We start from the raw sequence: 22,477 nt of genomic DNA, 5'->3' as shown, positions 1-22,477 counted from the left end.
ATGACATGTTGTGGGTCTAATTATCATCTTGGACGCACGCACGCGCGCACGTGCTTGCGCTCTCTCTCTCTCTCTCTCTCTCTCTCTCATACGGGGCTACTCAGCTTTGGAAGCCCCGGGGGCCACAATGGTACTCACAGCACATGTTGAGGGCTACAACTTAAGTGTGGTTGCATATACATGAAAATATATACGCAAATAGCTTCATTCACACTGACAGGCATGAAAACAAAGGTTAAGGCAAGACTACACAACATGCAGGTCCCATTTAAATCAGTTCTGCTTATATTAATAAAATGGAATATTTACCCAATTTACACCCACATGACAGCACTTTTAATGAGCAATGACAGTCCAGGAATTTAACTACAGGCAGTCCCCAAGTTACGCGGATCCGACTTACGTCGGATCCGCAGTTACGAACGGGTCACTTCCTCTCCCTGGTCTCGAGCAGACCAGGGAGAGGAAGCAAAGCAGCGGCGGAACGCGCGGCCAGCTGACAGCCCAGACGCGTCTGGGCTGTCAGCTGGCCACGCGCTCCGCTCTGCCCCCCACCCCCCCTCTGCAGACCAGGGGGAGGGGGAGCAGAGCGGAGCAGAGCAGAGCGGCGGAACGCGCAGCCAGCTGACAGCCCAGACGCGTCTGGGCTGTCAGCTGGCCGCGCGTTCCGCCGCTCTGATGTGCTCCGCTCTGCTCCCCCTCCCCCTGATCTGCAGGGGGGGGGGGAGCAGAGCGGAGCACGCGGCCAGCTGACAGCCCAGATGCGTCTGGGCTGTCAGCTGGCCGTGCGTTCTGCCGCTCTGCTCTGCTCCGCTCTGCTCTGCTCCGCTCTGCTCCCCCTCCCCCTGGTCTGCAAACCATGGGGGGGGGGGAAGCAGAGCGGAGCACGCGGCCAGCTGACAGCCCAGACGCGTCTGGGCTGTCAGCTGGCCGCGCGTTCCACCGCTCTGCTCTACTCTGCTCCCCCTCCCCCTGGTCTGCAGACCTGGCGGACGGGGAGCAGAGCAGAGCAAAGCCGCAGAGCCCGAGGGCAGCAGGATAGCCACGGCGCGTCTGGGCTGTCCCGCTGCCCCCGTGCTCCGCGGCTTTGCTCCGGACGCCTGTGGTACAGCAGCTGGGGCGCTGCCGGTTGGTCCCGTAGCGCCGCTCTGGGTGCCACTGGACCAACCCAGCAGCACCCCAGCTGCTCTGCCCCAGGTGTCCCCTAGTCAGCAGCTGCTGAAAATGACCAGTGGCTGACTACAGGAAGCCCCTGCCCCGGGCTTCCTGGAATCAGCCGCTGATCAGTTTCAGCAGCAACTGACTTGGGGATGCCTGGGGTTCTTAAGTTGAATCTGTATGTAAGTCAGAACTGGCGTCCAGATTCAGCCACTGTTGAAACTGATCAGTTTCAGCAGCGGCTGAATCTGGACGCCAGTTCCGACTTACATACAGATTCAACTTAAGAACAAACCTCCAGTCCCTATCTTGTACGTAACCCGGGGACTGCCTGTACTAAAACCCTTATCAACAGGAGACTATTACATTGATTATTTTTTTGTTTTGGCTCCTACCCGCGGGCCACAAACAAATGGGCCGCGAGGAGGGGCAGCCTGTCCATATAGGTGAACGAGGCAGTCGCCTAGGGCGCCAAGTTAAATGGAGCGCCAAATAGTGGCGCACTATTATTGAGAGGTTTGGAGGTGGGGGAGCAGATTGCAGGGTTCGCCTAGAAAGCCAGTTGCTGGCAGCTAGTCTAGGGCTGCCCCTGACTGCGGGCCACATGCGGCCCATGGGCTGCATGTTGAATAGCCCTGCTCTAATACATGCAAATATTCAGTGGAGCATAAAATATACACTTTAAATTGCATAAAGAAAGCTTAGATCTGCAAGTAAATTGATCCCAATACCATATGCAATCTTGCATGGTGTATTTTTATACACACTCAGAGAAAGCACTCAGACATAACCAAGATTATGCACCAAAACTGCTCTCATTTACATTGATGTCACTTCTCTAACAACAATTATAGTCCACTAATTAAACTGAGAGCAGAACCTGAGTGTAGTTTGTACAGAGAGAAGTTGGTTTTGAGGCAGTTAGTGAAATGGTCACTGAGTACTAAGGCTGTCTATTAATTGCAGTTAATTCAAAATTAATTGCAATTTAAAAATTAATCATGATTAATCAGTTTTAATTACATTGATAAACAATATTAATCTAAATGTATTAAATACATTTTAAAATATATTGATTTCCATTGCAACACAGAATACAAAGTATACAGTGCTCACTTTATATTTTTATTACATATATTTCCACTAAATGATAAATTAGTTTTCAATTCACCTCATGCAAGTACTATAGTGCAATATCTACTGTGACATGAAATTTACAAATGTAGATTTTTTTTTTTGTTAGATAACTGCACTCAAACTAAAACAATGTAAAACTTTAGTGCAACAATGGGCAACCTAGGCCAGTGACTAGGTCACATGAGTGGCTCTCCATCTCAGTGGACCACAAGGATATCATAACCAAGACGGTCTCCCAGAATAGGGCAGTTTTGCTAACTGAGCTTGCATACCTAGAATTTGTGGGGTGTGACAATTGAACCATAACAACACTCTGATTGGATGCAAAGGGGCTATGTCTACACTGGCATGATTTTCCGAAAATGCTTTTAACGGAAAACTTTTCCGTTAAAAGCATTTTCGGAAAAGAATGTCTAGATTGGCAGGATGCTTTTCCGCACAAGCACTTTTTGCGGAAAAGCATCCGTGGCCAATCTAGACGCGGTTTTCTGCAAAAAAGCCCCGATCGCCATTTTCGCGATTGGGGCTTTTTTGCGGAAAACACTACTGTGCTGTTTACACTGGACCTTTTGCGCAAATGATTTGCGCAAGAGGGCTTTTGCCCGAGCGGGAGCAGCACAGTATTTCCGCAAGAACACTGACGATCTCATGTAAGATCGTCAGTGTTCTTGCGGAAATAAACAGCCACTATAGACAGCTGGCAAGTTTTTCCACAAAATCAGATGATTTTGCAGAAAAACTTGTCAGTCTAGACACAGCCAGGGAGTGCACAGCTCTCCCAGTCAACGCTGTGTGCAATCAGCACACGCCTCACTTCATAAGTCCTTGCTTTACGTGTGTGCCACTTTAATATCAGTAGGGGGAAAAAGTACGCGGCTGGAAACCAGTGGAATCTGGCAATCCTGCTCATGGGCAATGTAAAACAAAATGTCTCACAGGTCACACACAGAACGTGAAAGGGCTGCAGGTTGCCCACTACTGCTCTAAAGTTTTATACTGTCTTATTTTTAATGAAGTTTTCTTGCACATAATTCTACATTTGCATGTTCAGCTTTCATGATAAAGAGATTGCACTATAGTACTTGTACATGCAGTCCCCGGGTTACGTACAAGATAGGGACTGTAGGTTTGTTCTTAAGTTGAATCTGTATGTGAGTCGGAACTGGCGTCCAGATTCAGCCGCTGCTGAAACTGACGGCCAGTTCTGACTTACATACAGATTCAACTTAAGAACCCCAAGCGTCCCCAAGTCAGCTGCTGCTGAAACTGATCAGCGGCTGATTCCAGGAAGCCCGGGGCAGAGCAACTCTGCCTCGGGCTTCCTGTAGTCAGCGCTAGTCAGTTTCAGCAGCGGCTGACTTGGGGACGCCTGGGGCAGAGCAGCTGGGGTGCTGCCGGGTTGCTCCAGTAGCACCGCTCCTCGGCGCTACTGGACCAACCCGGCAGCACCCCAGCTGCTCTGCCCCAGGCGTCCTGATTCAGCTGCTGCTGAAACTGACCAGCAGCGGCTGAATCAGGACGCCTGGGGCAGAGCAGCTGGGGTGCTGCCGGGTTGGTCCAGTAGTGCCCAGAGCGGCGCTGCGGGACCAACCGGCAGCGCCCCAGCTGCTCTGCCCCAGGGTCCACAACAAAAGCCTGGTCTGCTGGGGGGGGGGGCACACTAGCTGAGCCCCCCCCCTCCCCCAGCAGACCAGGGACAGAGCAAAGCCTCAGAAGTGCGGGAACCAGCCGCTGCTGTGGCTTTGCTCCCGGTGCCCCTGGTCTGCTGGAGACGGTCCCCAGCAGACCAGGGGCACCGGGAGCAGCTTTTCTCGCCCCGGAGGTCGAGGTGGCGGGACCGCTGCCTGCGAGCTCCGGGGTGAGAGAGCCCCGTTCGTAAGTGCGGATCCGACGTAAGTTGGATCCGCGTAAGTTGGGGACTGCTTGTATTTTTCAATTTCCCCCAATTACTCCTTTTTTTTAAAGTGAAAATATTTGTAATTAAAAATATAGTGAGCAATGTACACGCAGTACTCTGCGTAATTAAAAAATTACTTTAAAATGCAGAAAACAGAACACAATTTATTTAAATATTTTTGGACTATTGTTTGTGTGATTAATCATGATTAATTTTTAATTGATTGACAGCCCTAAGTACATAAGCCACTGGTACAGGTTTACAATACTATATTTTATTCTCAAGCTTGTCTATAGGTGGCAGCAATCCTTCACAAGCCTAATTTACTGTTTCAGTAAGAGCTCTTCCTCAATTTAAAAATATTTGCCATTTGATACACAAATCCAGAGAATGCAACCACTGCCAGCCCCAATTGTTCAAAAACCACGAGTCAGGCCTTAAACAAATCAGGAAATTGGTTAAAAAATAATTAACTTGAGTGGTTCGTATTTGCTTTTTGAGCCTTCACAGTTCATGTTTTCAAGCTTTTCTCTGTAAGCATAAGGACTGAAAACTCTTTATTTTTTTAAATACAAAGTGGAGCTTCTCATGTAGCCATATGACTTCAGAAGCTGAGCTTTTCAAATAACATCTCCCATTATCATGGGGCTCGTAAAAGTTGGCATCAGTGCTACTGCATTAAATTTACTGGCAAACAGTTACCAATCTGAGAGAGAAATTATAAAGAGCAGGATTCTCAAAAGACACTTTCTCTTCATAGACGTATAAAAGTTAGATACACACACCAGTCACGTCCCTCTCCCTGCTCTTGCAAAGCCTGTTCTCTTAGCTATTGTAAACATCTATTTTTTGAACAAGCATAATTTAAATTGTTTCACATGAGGGAACTTCTTCCACCTTCCTGAAGCCTCTTCTCTCTCCCTAGAAGGAAGTTATTGCTGATATTTGGCGTAAGTTTTCAACTTTACTTCATCCCGTTGCTCCTAATTACACTTCTTTATCTTACCCTAAACAATACTTATATGGGCCCAATTGCTACAGTATCTGAATAGCTTACAACCTAATGTATCCCAACACCTTGTTTTGATAAAGAAGCATTGTATCCCCATTCTACAGATGGGAAGTACAGCACATGTATTTCAAAGGGAGTGAAGTGCCTATGTATCTTTGAGGGTCTGTGCCTATGTGGCTAACCCAAATCCCATGACAAGGAATCGAACATAAGATTGTTGAGTTCCAATCTTTACTGTCCTACCCGCAAAACAAGTGAGAGGCATTAAATTCTACCTAATGCAGATAACCCCTTTTTCTTTTGCTACAGATTGATCGATAGTTGGCCACTGCATCTAGACCCAAGCCCTTTCCTTTCAATACTTGCAATGAGTTCTTCGAACGGAACACAGCATCTCCTCTACTCTCACCTTGATACTGGGAGCAGAAGAACAAAGCTGCTCTCTGTCAGGGCTCATGTTGCCTCCCACCTCCTAATTTTTTTTTTATAAATAATTTACATTTACTAGCACTCTGCTGCCTCTTCCATCATTACAGAGGTGCTTGTATCAGCCAACTTGATCTCTGCTAGGCAGCCAGCATCACTGAGCATATTTTATGTAAATAAAAGAAACTTGTCTTCAGCCTGATGGAAGAGGGAGAGAGGGCGGTTTAAAACACAGCTCCATCTTTGTCTTTAACCAGATCCAGAGGCATTAGCCTACTGCAGGGATTAGCAATGATGGGCACATGGCCCATCAGGGTAATCTGCTGGCAGGCTGAAAGATGATTTGTGTAAGTTGACTGTCCACAGGCATGGCCCCCTGCAACTCCCAGAGGCTGCGGTTCATAGTTCCCAGCCTCTAGGAGCTCCCGGGAACCATGCCTATGGACAGTTGATGTAAACAAACTATCTTGCAGCCCACCAGCAGATTGCCCTGATGGGCCACATGCCAAAGGCTGCTGACCCCTGGCCTACTGCACTTGTTTGGGTGAAAGGACACAAAATGGAATGGGGGAAAGCAAGTCTGAAAACAAGTAGGGAAGCATTGTAGCTCTTGGTATTACTGGGCTCACCCGCAAGGCTTGTGCCTCACCTCTGTTATTCCCTACAGCTTAATCAAAGTATATTTCTACAGGGGCTGGGAGAGGAAGGTGCCCCCCCTATTCTTCATTTGTAACTTATTCAAAAAGCAACCTGCCTGCCCCGATCATCCCAAATCAATCTGTGCAAAGGCAAAATGACTTTGAAACTTGGTACCAAAATAAGAAAACATTTTACAATTCTGATCCACAGCCACTGGCACAATTGCTTAGCAGACTTATGGAAAGAACACAGAAACAGAGGCAACAGATTAGAGTAGCCTTAGAAACTGCACCGCTGTTGGCATTGTTAGCCAAAGCAACACAAGCTAATTACCCACCTCCCTCACCAATAGGACGTATTGTCTCCCCACCAATAGGACGTATTGTCTCCCCACCAATAGGACGTATTGTCTTTGAAGAGCTTACTGTACAGATGTGATCAAACCAGTATGATGATCCATTCTACTAGGGGTGGGTATAAGTCAGGGTTCTGAAGGCTCAGCAGTTGATGTGATTGGAAAAAACAAACCTCTCATACATTTAAACTTAAATTAGCTTTTGATCTCAGAGCTTTCAGGAACACACGCAGAGAACGCTGGCAATTCTGTTCATGCAGAAGAGTGGCGAGGGAGGCAATTACCTTTCATCTTGATGCAAAACTCCCCCAATAGGTTTTCCAGCTCTGATTCAATGGTACACATATTCTGTGTTGGAAGACAGAAAACGGATATCAGGCCAACCTCCTACTTTTTTATATGTATATAAAGAATAGTTTGGAAAGAAAACACCCCACAATGTTCATTAGATAAAAATAAATATCTCAAAACGCAAAATTAAAAGCCACCATGAGCCCTGGAATAGACAGATGCAGTACTACTGACTTCAGGTCAACTCTGCCTATTTACACCAAGGCTGAATTTGGCCCAGTGCTCTTCTTTTGTTGCGTTTCCAATTTTTGTTCTACCAATGCAATGTCTCAGCCATCATGATGTAAACCAGTGATGGGTAACTGAGGCTAGTGAGTGGGCCACAAGACTGTCACAACCAGGGTGGTCTCCCAGGACAGGGTAGTTCTGCCGACTGCGCTTGCATATCTAGAATTTGCGGGATGTGCCAATTGAACCCTAGCAGTGCTGTGACTGAATGCAGGAGAATGCAAGGTCAGTGTTTTGTGTAATCAGTACGCACCTCACGTCACGTGCTCTCGCTTTGTGTGTGTCATTTTAGAAACACCAATAGAAAAAAAAACCTACGTGGACAGCAACCAGGTGAATCTGGCAACTCTGTACATGGGCAATGATAAAAGTCTTGTGGGCCACACATAGAAACCCGATGGGCAGCAGGTTGCCCACCACTAGTGTAAACTAATCATTTTCTCACTCACCTCCAGCCAAGGATTTTTGCTAAAGTGGGTCTCAGCATGTTGTTATATTTTGAGTAATGTGGAACACACGACGAGAAAGGACTGTGGAGAGAAAAGGGCCATTGGACCCTACCCAATGCCTTTTCTGTATTTAAGGAGATTGCTGTTACTGAAGAGCTGTGGTGATTGTCATGCTACCAAAGCCTCTCTCTTGCTTTGCCATATCGTGATTTAATCACACCTTAATAAATTAGTATGATCAGAACCGATGCAGCAGATGCATTTATGGAAACCATAATATACTGGAATCTACAGAACTGGAAAGAATTTAGAGTCCAGACAAATAGACTAAGGGCAAACTTATGCTTTTTCCTGAACAGTGGCTCCCGGGTGCATGTTCAGATGGCGATATTGTGGCATTACAATATCATGTCACAATGCTCACTCCAGCCATCTCTGGCAGAGTGAAAGCTTGTATTTGCAGGTGGTCTACTGCCCCACGAAAGTAAATACAAACTAGCCCATTATATTTTTAATCAGTCAAATATTTCAAAAGGGGAAAAAGCTGCTCTTCTGTATGGGCTGATCCTGCAGTCCTTATTCAGGCAAAATTCCCATTGAAATCTATGGAAACACTCCCACTGATGTCAACCAGTGCAGCAATGGACTACACAGACTAGCACAGACCTCCGTGTATTCCTTGAAACTTCTGTTGATTTCCGACAAACTCTCTCGAGCTGCTTTGCTGGCAGGCGACATTGCAAATGCTTGCTTCATTTTGTTGGCGCCGTCACAAAGACGTCTTTGGATACAATAGGCTTCGTACAGCTCATCCACCTAGCAGAAACAATGAAAGCACGTAAAAATAAAGAAACCCAAAGGAATCATAAAATAGGTTCCATTAAGGGAACTGAACAATTCTGACTTTTTTTAAGATACACCAGTGGGCGTACAACTGCAGCTCTGATGCCACCACATTACATTTTAAAAGGGTGGAGTGTAGGAAAACATCCTCTGCTGTAAAACTTCATTAAGGCAACAGAGAGGGTCAACAATTTGTACTTCAGTTCTGCAGGACTCCAGCTACTGTGTTCCAAGCTTATTTTGGGATTTAGAGAACTTTCCAAGCCTCTTTTAAAAATCAATTTCAAGTATATAAAAGAGCTGAATGGCACATCCCTGGGTAGTAGTAACGTCCTCTGATTAGTCTCAAAGTCAGGTGCCATGCTGCATGCACCCTGTGTTTTTTATGGAAATGTGGCTTTGAATATGCATAATTCAAATATGCTTTCTGCAAAATGGGGCATGTGACCTATCACTGAAGGGCTTGCACTCCCCAGAACGTGTATATTCTATGTGTGTGCATGCATCATTCCTATACTCAGTTAGAAATATGTAGTATAAACCTGCTTATTAATCTAGGTATACCAGTGAAAGTCACTAGTGATACTTAACAGCCCGGTAGTCAAGACAATGATCTGTGAATAGTCTTTTTCCTACAAGTTCGGATTATGATCAGTTCTATAAAGACATGTGACCATGCCACTGGGTGCTGGAGTTGGTCTTGAATTTTGTACTTTTCCACAGAGGATGGGGAACTGAACAAAAACCTCATGCCACAGGGAAATTCTATGTCAGAAATGGGATGCAAACAATGATTGTCTTTAGCTGGCTTTACAGACTGCTCCCCATGCCAAGAGGGTACATGAAAACATTTGGAAATAAAAAGGACTCTGACAAGGATTGAGAAGGTCAGAAATAACAGCTCTGGCCTGAAAAGAATTCACCTGAAATAAGAACTAAGGTAGGAAATTATTAAGTTTCAGGGGGATAATTCAGTTAGTCTGTATCTACATAAACAAGAAGTCCCGTGGCACCTTAAAGGCTAACAGATATATATATATATATATATATATATATATATAAGCTTTCAGATGCACTTCTGACACAGTAGGTCTTTACCCACAAAAGCTTAGGCCTAAATCAGTTAATTCTCAAGGTGCTATAGAACTCCTCGTTGTTTATGTGGATACAGACTAACCGGGTTGCCCCTCTGAAACTTCTCTTACTGTATTAGGCTTAGCTGGTGGGCTTTGTTTTATTTAAGCTTAGTGACTTACTTTGATCTGTCTTTTATCATGCAATCCCTTAAATCTTCCTTTTTATACTTAATGGAATCACTTTTGTTTATTAATAGACCCAGTTACCTGCGGGGGACAACAGCTGTACAACTCTCTCTTTCATTGATAAAGGGGGCAAACTTTATGAGCTTGCTCTGTGTAAAACTTTTATGAAGGGTTAAGATGGACTTATGTGGGGTTCTGGTCTCACAGGGGCTGTGCACCTAGGTGCTGTGTGAAGTCACAGTACCAGTACTCAATATCAGTACTGAGCTTCCCAGAGCTGATTTGCTCTCCTTGTCCGTCCTGCTCTGCTATGGGCTGTAACCCTACACCTGGGCCTTTGCTGGGGGAGACCAGAGCTTCTGTCTCCATAGGCCAGGGTCACAGGGCACCCCAGATGCCAGGCAGGTGGGCTCAGTGGTCTCATCAGCCCTTCAGTTGACAGTCTCACAGGGATCTCTGTGACCCAACCCATCACACCGGAGACACCACGCTGGTGGCCGTGAAATCTTCCTCACAACAAACCACTGCCCTGTTGTGGAGGAGTTTTTCCTAGCAATGGGACAAGACCCGAGTTTCCAAACAAATCCTGGGCTGCTCTGCCGATGCCAAGGAGTGTTATTGGTGAGACCTGCAATACAAACACCAAGACCTGGACCAAGACCCCTGCCGGTGTTCCCTGCAAGCCGTGCACTTGTGCGGCTGCTCAGGAGAGATTCAAATGCCACCCAGCTGATTAGCAGAGCGCCCACAGCTAAGTCCTTTGTTTTTACGAGTGGTGCACATTCCTTTGCCCCCACAGAAGTTTTTTCCACAAATGGATGGAAAAGAGTAGAAGGCACATTGCCCCCTGTATATTGTATATTCCGGTTCAAGCTGGATTTACCAGAGATGGAGAGACAAAGGAAAGATTTTGGTATAAAAGGTTAAGCTGGAACTAACTCAGAGCCTTCTTTTGGATCCAGCAAATTGACGGGACCTTCTGTCTCAGGGTGGGATCCAACCCCTGCAGAAGGCTTGAGAGGATTTTGACCTAACAGGACTCTAAAAATGAAGTCCTATCTTTGTGTAAATTACCTCCAGTAAGCATGCATGAATGCAGGAACTTTTTTTTTTTATTAAATGTGTGTAATGCTTTTATTTTAAGCATAAAGGTGCTTGGTTAGAAAGAGCCATGTGCTAACTTGTAACTGCTGGCAATACGCCGATCATAGCCTTCAAGGAGAAAGCAAAGCTCAGGGTATTGGTCTTTTGGCAGACTGGGTAGCTGCGGCTATCAGAATGTAAGGCAGGGAATTGTGCAGCCTTAAACCTGCCTGTGAGAAGGGAGTGGGATAAAGGTCACTACTCAGACAGCTGACAGCCAGAGACCTGATACCTAATTGGAAACTCCTAGGATCTGTCTACACTTAACAGTTTAAAGCGCATCCACAGCAGCGCTTTAAACTGAAAGTGTGGCCATGGCGTGAGTGCTGGGAGAGATTTCTATGTAAATTATCTACACGAGGGGAGTTGCTAACAGTGCCGAAGCCTGATTCACACTGATACTTGATAGTGATAGAGATGTAGCCGTGTTAGTCTGGTGTAGCTGAAACAAAATACAGGACTATGTAGCACTTTAAAGACTAACAAGATGGTTTATTAGATGATGAGCTTTCGTGGGCCAGACCCACTTCCTCAGATCAAATAATGGAAGAAAATAGTCACTATTTTCTTCCATTATTTGATCTGAGGAAGTGGGTCTGGCCCACGAAAGCTCATCATCTAATAAACCATCTTGTTAGTCTTTAAAGTGCTACATAGTCCTGTATTTTGTTTCTGATACTTGATAGTACTGTAACTTGCTAAACTCGGAGGGGGGAGGGGACGTCAGACCCCTGAGCCAAAAATGTATAGTGCTGTAAAGTACCAGTGTAGATCTGGCCCTGGAGTGGACCATGGGAGTGGGGGAAGATAGGTACAGTCATTCTGAAACAGTGACAGTTGCCTTTAATTCATTTCCTATAGAACACTGAACATCCATTAGATCAGTGGTCACCAACCAGTAGATCGGGATCTACTGGTAGATCTTGTAGCCTCTGACAGGTGATCCTGGCTGGTTTGGCCAAGAGGCTGTCAAGTGCCTGCACTTCAGCTGCCCCTCCCCCACTGCTGCTTATCTCCTGCCCTTTGCCTTGGAACTGCCCCTCCTACTGGGGAGCCTCCTGCTTTCTGTGCAGGACAGGGGAGGGAGAGGAGGGCGCTGATATCAAGATGCCCCCTCCCACCCTGTATCCATTCTCCACAAAGCAGAGAGGGGGCACAACAGGGCTTGGGATGGAGGGAGTTTGCTGGCTGCTTTATGGAGTGGGCCAGGGCCAGGGCAGGGTTGAGCCTGTCTTAGCCCCACTGCACCACCACCCAGGAGCCACCTGAGGTCAGCAATGTCCAGCTGGAGCCCACATCCTGAATTCCTGCCCTAGTCATGAACCCCCTCCTGCACCCTGAGCACCTGCCCTAGCCTCGAGCACCCCTGCACCCAAATGCCATTCCAGAGCCTGTACCTAAAACCCCCTCATACATCCCAACTGCCTGCCCCAAGAGCAGTTCAGAGCCCCTCTTGCACTCCAGATCCCTTAGTACATGACCAGAGTCTGCACCCCAGCCCTCTGCCCCAGCCTGATGAAAGTGAGTGAGGACGAGCAAGAGAGAGAGGATGAAGTGAGCAGGGGCGGGAAGGAGGCGGGGCAAGGGTATTTGTATTTGAGGTAGATCTTGGATTGCACTTAATTTAAAAAAGTGATCTTGTGCTTAAAAGGGTTGGAGACCACTGCATTAGATAGTAACAACTTGGGCTAAGATTTTCAAAAGTAACTAGTTTCAGATGCTGATCATCTACCCTCTGAAAATCAGGCTACTTGCAATGTGTCCCATTGGGCACCCAAAACTCCCTAATCACTTTTGGAAATCTTAGTCCTCACTATCTATCAATGTGAGCCAGTTTTAGATCATTACTTTAGAAGAAAAAAGCTCCACATACTATTAATAATTTCATAAGCTTATCCAACCTCCTTGCTGTGCTTTTCTTTTAAAACTTTATTTTTCGTGTGCAAATTCATTCTAGCTGAGTTATTTGCTGCTGAGGGCCTGTAGCAGTGGGACTTCCACTTGTTCAGATTCAGCAGCCAGCTGCAGCAGACGAGTCTGGTACCTTCATTTTGCTAATGAAACTATTTGAAGAGTTGGAGCTTTAGCTTCACCAGAAGACAATACAAGAAGAGTGTCATATTCGTTCTTTCTACTGTTCCTGCTAACAATGGAGAAGATTCTTATGTATATTCCACTTTTTTTTTTAAACTCGTCATGCATTGCATCTTAATGCCTTCTCAGTCATGAATCTTTCACAATAGAATTTGTCTCTATTTAAACTTGTTAGCTTGACTTCATATAGTACCTGCCAGCATGACTTAATTTTATCTACATTAGAAATGAACCTGAAGCATAATGCAGGTGTCTGAACTTTAGAAATGTTCAAATCCTTAATCAAAATTTCCCATTCAGCTCTTGAACAAAAACACTGCTGCCAGTTTCTCAGCTGAATGGGAAACACGAAGTGTGATTGAATAGCTGAGCTCCTTCCCCTACAATTTCAAAAATCCAAGTGTAAAAATCATACTAAAGCTGATTTGAGTTCATAATGGCTGATATAATGTATCTGAGAGGCCTGTAACTAAAACAGAAGGCTGTTTACCAATGAAATGCTTCAACAAAGATTAATGGAAGAAAAGGTGGTCTTGTTAACACTTCAGCATTACATGCCAAGTTTATCTAAGATAGAAGCCGACTACACTTAATCCTTCCAGCTAGCAACTCTCTAGTTTCCATACTAAAGAGCTGCTATAAATAGTTGTCACTTGCTATTTAAGTCCGTAATCAGGGTGGAGCCTAACCCTGTGCTCAAACTCTTTCTGCACGTGTGAAGCTGATTAAAATGAATTCATCTGCCACTGTAAAGATCTACCACCTGTTACTACACTTCCTGTTTTCCATGCTTTGTTTCCTGTACAGAATGACTACAGTTCTTAGCACTGACAGGGCATTGCTGTCATCAGAAGACAGCACAGTTTGTCTTGTTCTGAAAGTTTCTTCTGTTTCTGTTTGTTTTAAAACAAAACAAAAATAATAATATTCCTACATAGATGCCTAACCTCTGAAATTATAAAACTCTCACACAATGGTCTGTTTATTTATCACCATGGATTATAGAGCAGTGAACTGACATACTGAGCAAGTAGTATTGTTTTTAGTTCCTCTTGCGTTTAAGATTTCTTTTCATTTCTATTATAAACACAGAGACTGGTGGCTCTGAGCGGGATAGAGATAGCATAGGAGGGATTTAGATAGAAAATGTGCTTTAGGCTATAATTTTGACATGCAGGTTACCTGCAAGGAAGCGCATGTTTTAGAGAGAAAATTTTAACCTATTTCTTAAAGATTTTCTTTGGGATGCATGATTGAGAACAATGAAATTAAAATGTTTTGAGACTGCTTGCATATAATAAGCAGCACGTGTGTTTTTTAAAATGAATCTCTGTATACAATTCATCTATCCTATAAATACATAGTTTGGTCAAGTTGTGAAAAATGTTAATTAGCAGTTATATTGATGACTAGCAAAAATATACTGTGAGTTTGATTCTGATCTAAGGCATACTAGTGTAAATCTAGAGTATACCAACTGACTTGGATTGAATTATTCCAAGCATATGTTGGTGTAACTGAACAGAATTTGGCCAGGTAGAGTGAGGAGGTGTAAAAACTAGTGTTAGCAATGGTAGGATCAGGTCCTACAGTTGAAATCCAGTCTGAGAGTTTTAATGTGGTGTATCATATCAACCTGTGACCTTAAACTTCTTGTCGATGCAAGTATGACTTTTATCTATACCTTTACTGTAAATCCTTATATTTTAGTGTACAGATCAAGGGCATGACCCTGAATTTCCTTTGTACCTACTGAAGGTGGGAAAGTTTAAATGTGCATGTAGGACTGGTGAACCTCAGAAGTGTTCAAGCAGGGGTGGGGAACCTTTTTGGAGTTGGGGCTGCTGACCCATGGAAAAATCAGTGGGGGCCACACACAAGTGAGAAGCCAAAAAAAAAACAAAATAAAACCCAAATCCTCACAAACATGGCCCCTGACTAAGAAGGAGAAAGACACTCCCCACATTCCCTTCTCACACCAGAGCCTAGTGGGATCCAAGTGAGTAGATTTTGTGTGCTCCAGTCCCTCAGTAGGCGTGGGGGTCTCTAATGCAAGGAGGGAAGCCCTGAGCCTCAGGGGCTGGATTCACACAAGCAGCCCCTGGGCCTAAGGTTCCCTACCCCTGTTTTAAAGCTTTGAAAACCCTTTCTTTGTTTCTGTCTCAGGAATCACTGCAGCACTTTAAACTACATAGAAGAGAGACTTCGATGGAGGTGGGTCCCTGTGGAGTGGAAGCTATCCCACTGGGCAATGGATAGTTTTCTTAATTACATAAAAGCAGATGCAGAAGAAACATGATAGGACTGTTCATTACCTTACTAATGTGGAACTCCAGCCTTCTCATATATCTTTCAATTGCTTTGATTTGCTGAAAAAAAAGAGGAATGAAAGATTCTTTTTTCCAATAACTCAGCTGATTATATTTTTATACAGATTCCTTGCACAAATCTTCTCTTCAACTGGTTTTCCTATCTCTAGCCATTGTCAGCTTCAAAGAAACTCTTCCTCTTCAAACTATGAAGCTTTCTTTTTGTACGTGAACCTCAGATCAAGTGCTTTATCTTAGTAATTTACTCAAAAGTAGAACAGGTTGAATTTTTTTCCATCCCAACCTGTTTTGTCAAAAAACAACTCTAACCAAAACACATTTTTGTGGATAACTTTTCACTTACAAATATTTTTCATTTAAAAAGCACCTGCATTTCTTTCATTTAATTTTTTTTATTTTCAGTTAAAAATAAGTTAAATTGCTCTGAGGTTTTCAAAATGCCAAAATGTTACCAGAAGTTTTTAGAATACTGACAATGTTTTGGTTTTTAAGGTTTTTTTTCTTCTTCATTTTCATTATAATTCTAGGGATTTTTTAAAAACATTTTCCTGTGAACTGCTGTTTTTCAACCAGATCTATTGAAAAGCTTGAAGGCCTTTGATTTTTCCTGGATCAGTATGAGGATACAGATTAAAGATACGCTGAAGACTTGGTAGACCACTGGTGTAAACAGGCATAACTCCACTGACGTGCCCTAGGAATAAATTTAGCCTTCTCCTGCATAATGAAGAAGTGGCAGATGTATGTCCTAACTACAGAGCTGCAGCTGAGGCAGTAGCTGTCAGAGGTAGTCCTCCACTGACTTTCTTTGTTTATCTATAGCTATGGTGTCCAACACCCTAGCCACATGTGGCTATTTGGCCAGTTGAGTGTGGCTAGAACTGGTTGGACACCACAGATCTAGAATCAAAGGCTGACCCCCAAATTAATGTGTAACCTGGTTGAAGAGGGTTCTTGCTGAACACCCGGTACATTGTTTCTGACTCCTCAAGGACCTGATCCTGCTCCCACTGAAGTCAGTGGCCTGCCTCTCCCCTCAGTGGTGGTACTGGATTAGAGAATCAGACTCTGAGAAGCTCTTGGGGCCAGCTGTCTCCAGGTCTGGGTACATCTGGTTCAACTTTTAATGTTTTCTTTGCAACTCCACTGCCCCAGATGTTAACGTACCTTGTCTAGATCATACAGCACACCCTGCAATGAAGAAAGGGAGGAAGATGATGAGTAAGTTGTGCGTGTCGCACCATTCCACTGAATGGTACACTATCACAGTGCCCTATTATGTTTAAATAGCTGAAGTACAAAACAAGATCCTGGGTAGGAGGTCACAGGCCTAGGGTTGCCAACCATGCCTTATTTTTTTCATCTCTACAGCACATTGGGAGATGCTGAGTGCTGCAAAAAGCAGCAAGAAATACCCGTTAAATGTTGGAGAGTATTGCTTATTATTATTATTACTGATAATGATAATAGTGGGAGGAGACATTGGGAGGGGGCGCTAAGAAAACAGTCCCTTGTTTTTGAAATGCAATGTTGGCAATCCTAAAGAACTGTTCTTCTAAACTCCCTTATCCCCCCTTTTCCTCCAATACCTGGAAAAGGTTACCCTTGATCTATGCAAGTAGCATACAACATTTTATCATCTGAACTGTGGGATAACACATACCAGCCGTGAATTTCTTTTCATGTCTTTTAACTGAGCAGTTAACTTATCCAGCTCTGTCTGGTGAACTTCCAGATACTCGCTGTAAAGATAAACCAGAAAGGGAATCATGAACCCTGCTCATTTCAGTACATAGGTGGTGCTGATTGCTGACATCTGTGAAGGGAATATTTGTGTAACAAACAGCTATTCTCACCACTTACTGGCTTAAACAAAAGTGCTGACTGTCATAAAAACTCTCCATAGCTTTTAAGTCCTTTGCATGCACAACTTTCATGCTTCACACCAACTAAACAAGCAATAGGAACACTCCTTTAGCTCTTGTTCTTGCTTTCAAGTACATTTAACAGCTGGGTTTTGTGAGAACTCAGTTGCTGTTTAGTTCGCAGGCTGCCTCTTTCCTATCACTGTCCTTGGGCCTGTGTAACAAAGGCATTACTGCATTCTGTGATGTTATCTTGTACCACATTGTGTGGTGTGATCAGGGGATTCAACAGCCATGCTAACCCCCTGGGCAAGGTGATGGGGGGGGGGCCCAGCTCCACACTTCAAGGGGTGGGGCGAGGCCTGAGGCAGAAGGGGCATGGCCGATGGCAGCGAGGCCTCAGTGCCACCCAGACTACAGTGTCCCCTGCCCTGCAATGTTGCTGGCCTTGCCAGGCAGCTCTAAGAGCCACCTGGCGTGTGCTGTGCAGTGCTCCAGTGGCAATTTAAAGGGCTCGGCGCTCCATGCACTGCTGCTGCCACAGTGGCGGCTGGAGCCCTGGGCCTTTTTGAATCATCAGGACCTGGGATATCTGCCCCTTCTCCCTTCCCCACATCCCATTGTCAGGCCTGGACATCCCATTGATAGGAGGCAAATTAGGAGCAAAAGTCTAGGGATGAAATCCTAGTCCTATTGAAGTCAGTGGGAGTTATGCCACTTGGGGTATGTCTACACAGCATCGTTATTTTGAAATAGCTAACTTAGTCCGTGTCTATACAGCAGGCAGGTATTTCGGAATAATGCCGAAATACTGTCAAGCTAGAAGACTTCTTACTCCGACTCCTGTAACCCTCATTGTATGAGGAGTAATGGAAGTCGGAGGAAGAGTGCTCTATTTCCAAATAAGTGCTGTGTAGATGCTCCCAGTTTCGAAATAAGCTACACAATTGACGTAGCTCAATTTGCGTAGCTTATTTCGAGTTCAGCCCTGTTGTAGATGCACCCTGACTGTAATAGAGCCAGGATTTCACTCAGTGTGTTTTTGCTTCCTGTCTAGAAGTGGGTTTAACACAGGAGAGCAGAAATCAGCAGTTGGATTTACCCTCCCATGACCGAGGCTCCCCACTCCTGTGACCCATGGCTTTCAACTCTAAAGTAACCAAGAAAGCTGCAGTTATCTAGTGATAAACTCCCTTACTCCAATCCATTCTTTAAGGCCCTGTAGACCTCTTCCATCCTTTTAGGCTGGGGCTCTTTGGAGGCACTGCTGTTCTTATGTCCCAAATTGTGCGCCTTCTTCACCTTTGTTTGGGGTTTCTTAAGGCCCGAGGAATTTTCAACAAAAGAGTTACACCTGCAAAACAGACATGAAAGGAAAACACTATCAATCCCACTGATCTCAAAGGAGCATTGCCAGACAGTTTCTCTTCCAGCTGAAAGTCATCTTACAATTGTCTGCTGGAGGACTGTTTGTTTACGGGTTAATAGGTCTGAGCTGTACCAAGCAGTCTTGTGCTCAGGCCATCAGTATCTGATGTTCCAGTTGCTGAGACCTGAATGCCTGTTTGGTAAACAGTAGCTTATGCTTGAGGCTTGCCCATGACACACAGCTCTATGCATCTTCTACTGGGTCTGTCCCAACCCGCAATACTAGGGAACCACAGAATGCTTGAACAGGAAGACACTTTGGGGGGGAGGGGGGAAGAGGTCTTCTAGTCCAGTCCCCAGCAGCCATGCCTAAGCTATACCCAGTTTGTGAGAACAAAAGGCAATTTTCAATACTACAGCAACTATATGCTACTGAATAGTGCTGTCTGGCTGTTTGTACAGTACACAGCCCAACTGGGCTCCGGACTCAGTCATGGCCTCCAGGCACTATTGCACTGCAAATAAATAATACGTTTACTATATTGACGTTCCCTCACATGGCTTCTGAAGATTCCCACTGAATTCTTGTCTCTACTTTTCCCCCGCTTCACTGAAAGCTTAAAAAATAGTAGGATTTAATCATATTAACAGTAACTTACATCTACACAGCCCAGACTGGGTCAAGCTAGCTGATATGCTTAACAAACAGCTGTCCTGACAGCCTTTTGAAGTTTGTGCTCAGGTTCAGAAGCCTAGGGATGGGCGTGGGATTCAGACAGCTCTGGGCAGTTTACATGTTGAAAGATCACACAACTGTGTAATTTAATGGACTAAAATCTATACTCTAAGATGCCAGCAAAATTCCTCTAAGACTGAGGCTGGAGGTGAGCCCTATATTAATAAACATAAAGCCTAATAGATTTCTGGCAGTGAAGAAATGGGGTGTCTTAATTCTCCACGAGAGAAAGCAGAGTTGCACAGAGAATAAACAGAGGTAGTCTGACCTATAACACACAGATTTCACTCTGGATATGGGAAGATTTTTGGTTTCTGTCCTCAAAAGTTCCAATTCTTGAGCTGAAACTTCTCCACCCTCAATCCACACCAAATCATACTACTTGCCTAGATCGTCTTTCTTGGAGACCGCTGAAGCCAGCGAAGGATTGACTTCTAATAATCCCATTGGGACCACCAGGGGAGAACGAATGTGATCCTACTGACATGATTTCCGGCAGCCTGGAAGATATTCCTGCAAGATAACCGAACAAAGATCAGTGACAGTGGTAAGTTGCAGACAGGTTGAAGACAGACTATACTGCATTCATCAGACGTGATAAAGGGTAAATGAATCCCACAAGGTGAATGGAGTCATGAGATGATTAGATGTTTACAAACCCGACTCTCTACTTCAGTCTGTTTATAGGACAACCCAGTTTTCAAAACAAAGCCAGGAATGTCTGCAAAGGCAATTTCTCTATTTCATTCACATGGAAAATACAAGGGATGGTCAGAGTCTTGCAGTTGACTGACTCACATTACTAAACAGTAATTTTCTCTGAAGTAAACTCTTCCAGTTTGTACATCTACCTTTTATTCCAGATTAACATTATTAAATGTCTATGGACCAACCCAAGAGCAGCTTTCTTGAAAGAATTACATTCTAGATGTGAAAAAAACAGGCTAGAGAGAGAAATGTCATCCACTGGGTTCAGCACAGGACGGAAGCTAGACTTAGATTTAGACTTTTGAAAACTCTGATAAGTCTTGTAGCCTTGGAATATTTATTAACCAACCTCCCTTCCCCCACCTCAATCTCCCACTGTGTGAAATGAGAATACATAGTTACTTACTTCATATGGATTACTCAATTTTGAAATCTCTGAAGACTAAAAGGTATGCATTATTACAATAAGGCAATGACGACAGTTCATTTAAAAATATAACTAGTCCTAAACCGGACTTGTTAGCTTTCCTTATCTCAGGAACTGTGTTAGCATCTTATTGCAGAGAGCGATGGGGGTAGAAGGACAATAATGTGGGTATATTGCAGGGAAGAGACAGGAATTATCTGTGTGGTGATGTGAGGGGCAAGGGGAATTCACTGTCAATTCATTAGACTCTTGGTATCTAGTATGGGAAGCATGTTATTTGTCCTTTTCACCATCCCACAGGAAATGAGCTGGAGATTTCAGTTAATTTCCAAGTTGTATTTTTAAATGTGGACACTTGTCTATCACAAATGACTCTTTGCTGAGGTTGCCAGAGGCTGACTGGGTATTCAGGAAGACTTGCTGACCCCTTTACCCTTAGGGGTTGCTGAACAATATTGAGGCAGCATGGCAAGGCACCGAGGTTCAGACTATGCTGTTCTTGCTGTCTGGTGGAAAGAGGACTAGTCACTGGTCTGATAATCTCTAGGACCTTTCACAAGCTTTAAATTAATGTACTGAAATAGGCACTGGAGCTATGTAGTAGCTATATCTTTACTGCATTTCAAATGCATTAGATCAGTGGTGGAAAACCTGTGGCCCTTCAGAGTAATCTGCTGGCAGGCTGAGACACATTTTGCTGACATTGTAGGCATGGCTCATCTACATCTTCCAGTGGCCAGAGTTTGCCATTCCCAAGCCAATGGAAGCTGCAGAAAGTTGCATCAGCTTGTTGTTGAATCAGGCTATGACCACCTTTTCCATAATTACTAGATAAATGTGATCTTTGTTCAAAGCCTTAAGAAGCTCCATTAATCTTTGTGAATTTTGTGCCTAATTTTTTTTAAGCAGCAAGAACCTAAGCATCTGCCTTTAAAATGGGCTAAATATACTCTGTAACATATGATATGCCCTTTCAATATACAGAACATATATTAGGTATTATACTGCTTATATCTCATTAAGCAAGTCTTCAGCTGTGTGCAGGGCATATATGAAAAGCAATTAATAGCACGGTAGTGTAATATTTTAGGAATACAAAACTTGCAAAACTTTGTGCCACGCCTCTTCTCAGATTATAGGGCTTCCACAGATGCCTTCTGTACATCTGTGTCTGTGCCACAATGGCATGTAATCTTATATCAATGCCTTTTTGTTAGGCCTGTATACTTAATTAAGCAGAGCAGTAAATATTAATAAAAGTTAGGGATATGAAAGGTTAAACAGCTAACCGGTAAGCATCACCCTAAATGAGCAATGCTTAGCGGCTCCAGTTAAACAGTAGTGGGTGAAGCAGCACCCCACCCGTCCCAGGCAGAATTAAATGTTGATCTAATTTACATAATGGTATACATCAGAGTTGTTGACTCGAGTCCCATGACTTGAACTCGAGTCCGACTTAAGTCGCCTAGGTGACTCGACTTGAGACTCAACTCGGGTTCATTGTTTGCGACTTGAGACTCGACTTGGGACTTGAACTGTAGTGACTTAGGACTCAACTTGGACTTGACAATGACAACTTGAAGATAACACTGGTATACATTTCCTCTATATATTACTGGAGGTACTCCATCTTGACATCAGGATAACTAAGACTAGAATCATGCCCTACATGAGGATCCACGCCTTGAGCACCCCCCTCTTCTGTGCTGAGTTTCTTGGCTTCCTCTTGATGCGTAGTGCCTGGCAGGCACCACTCAGCACCTTCCAGGATCAAGTTCCCATTTGTAAATACAGAACAGAGTCTGAACATTGATTAGAGTCTGAGTCAAATAGTTCAAACCCAGCTGAGAAGAAACGACTTTGTTCCCCACTGTGTCATGTCTATCTGATTACACTACTTTCGGGTTACCTCCTGTAAGTATAAGATACACTCTCACTCTTTTCTCTAATGACTTTAAAATGGTTAATCTGTGTTCTGCATGCTGCAATTTGTATTGTTTTAAAAATGAGCCCAAGTCAGTAGGAATTGTTGAGTGTTTGCCAGGTTTG

General features: G+C 44.2%; 1 protein-coding gene across 4 annotated transcripts in view; it reads right to left on the bottom strand.

Annotated features, from left to right (window-relative positions):
* The window catches only part of RIPOR2 (RHO family interacting cell polarization regulator 2), a 113,952-nt gene that overhangs the window by 36,072 nt on the left and 55,403 nt on the right, over positions 1 to 22,477 (bottom strand). For all 4 annotated transcript variants that reach the window (XM_075921135.1, XM_006134000.4, XM_075921134.1 and 1 more), the window contains exons 2-8: positions 19,680 to 19,806; positions 18,388 to 18,543; positions 16,988 to 17,066; positions 16,492 to 16,515; positions 15,310 to 15,363; positions 8,319 to 8,468; positions 6,909 to 6,972 (exon numbers count right to left, since the gene is read on the bottom strand). In XM_075921135.1, the coding sequence (XP_075777250.1) occupies positions 6,909 to 6,972; positions 8,319 to 8,468; positions 15,310 to 15,363; positions 16,492 to 16,515; positions 16,988 to 17,066; positions 18,388 to 18,543; positions 19,680 to 19,806 (654 nt within the window). The remainder of the gene's footprint in view (positions 1 to 6,908; positions 6,973 to 8,318; positions 8,469 to 15,309; positions 15,364 to 16,491; positions 16,516 to 16,987; positions 17,067 to 18,387; positions 18,544 to 19,679; positions 19,807 to 22,477) is intronic.

The sequence above is a fragment of the Pelodiscus sinensis genome, chromosome 2 (genome assembly GCF_049634645.1).
Source record: "Pelodiscus sinensis isolate JC-2024 chromosome 2, ASM4963464v1, whole genome shotgun sequence".
Classification (NCBI taxonomy): domain Eukaryota; kingdom Metazoa; phylum Chordata; order Testudines; family Trionychidae; genus Pelodiscus; species Pelodiscus sinensis.
This window is presented reverse-complemented; position numbering and strand designations above follow the sequence as displayed.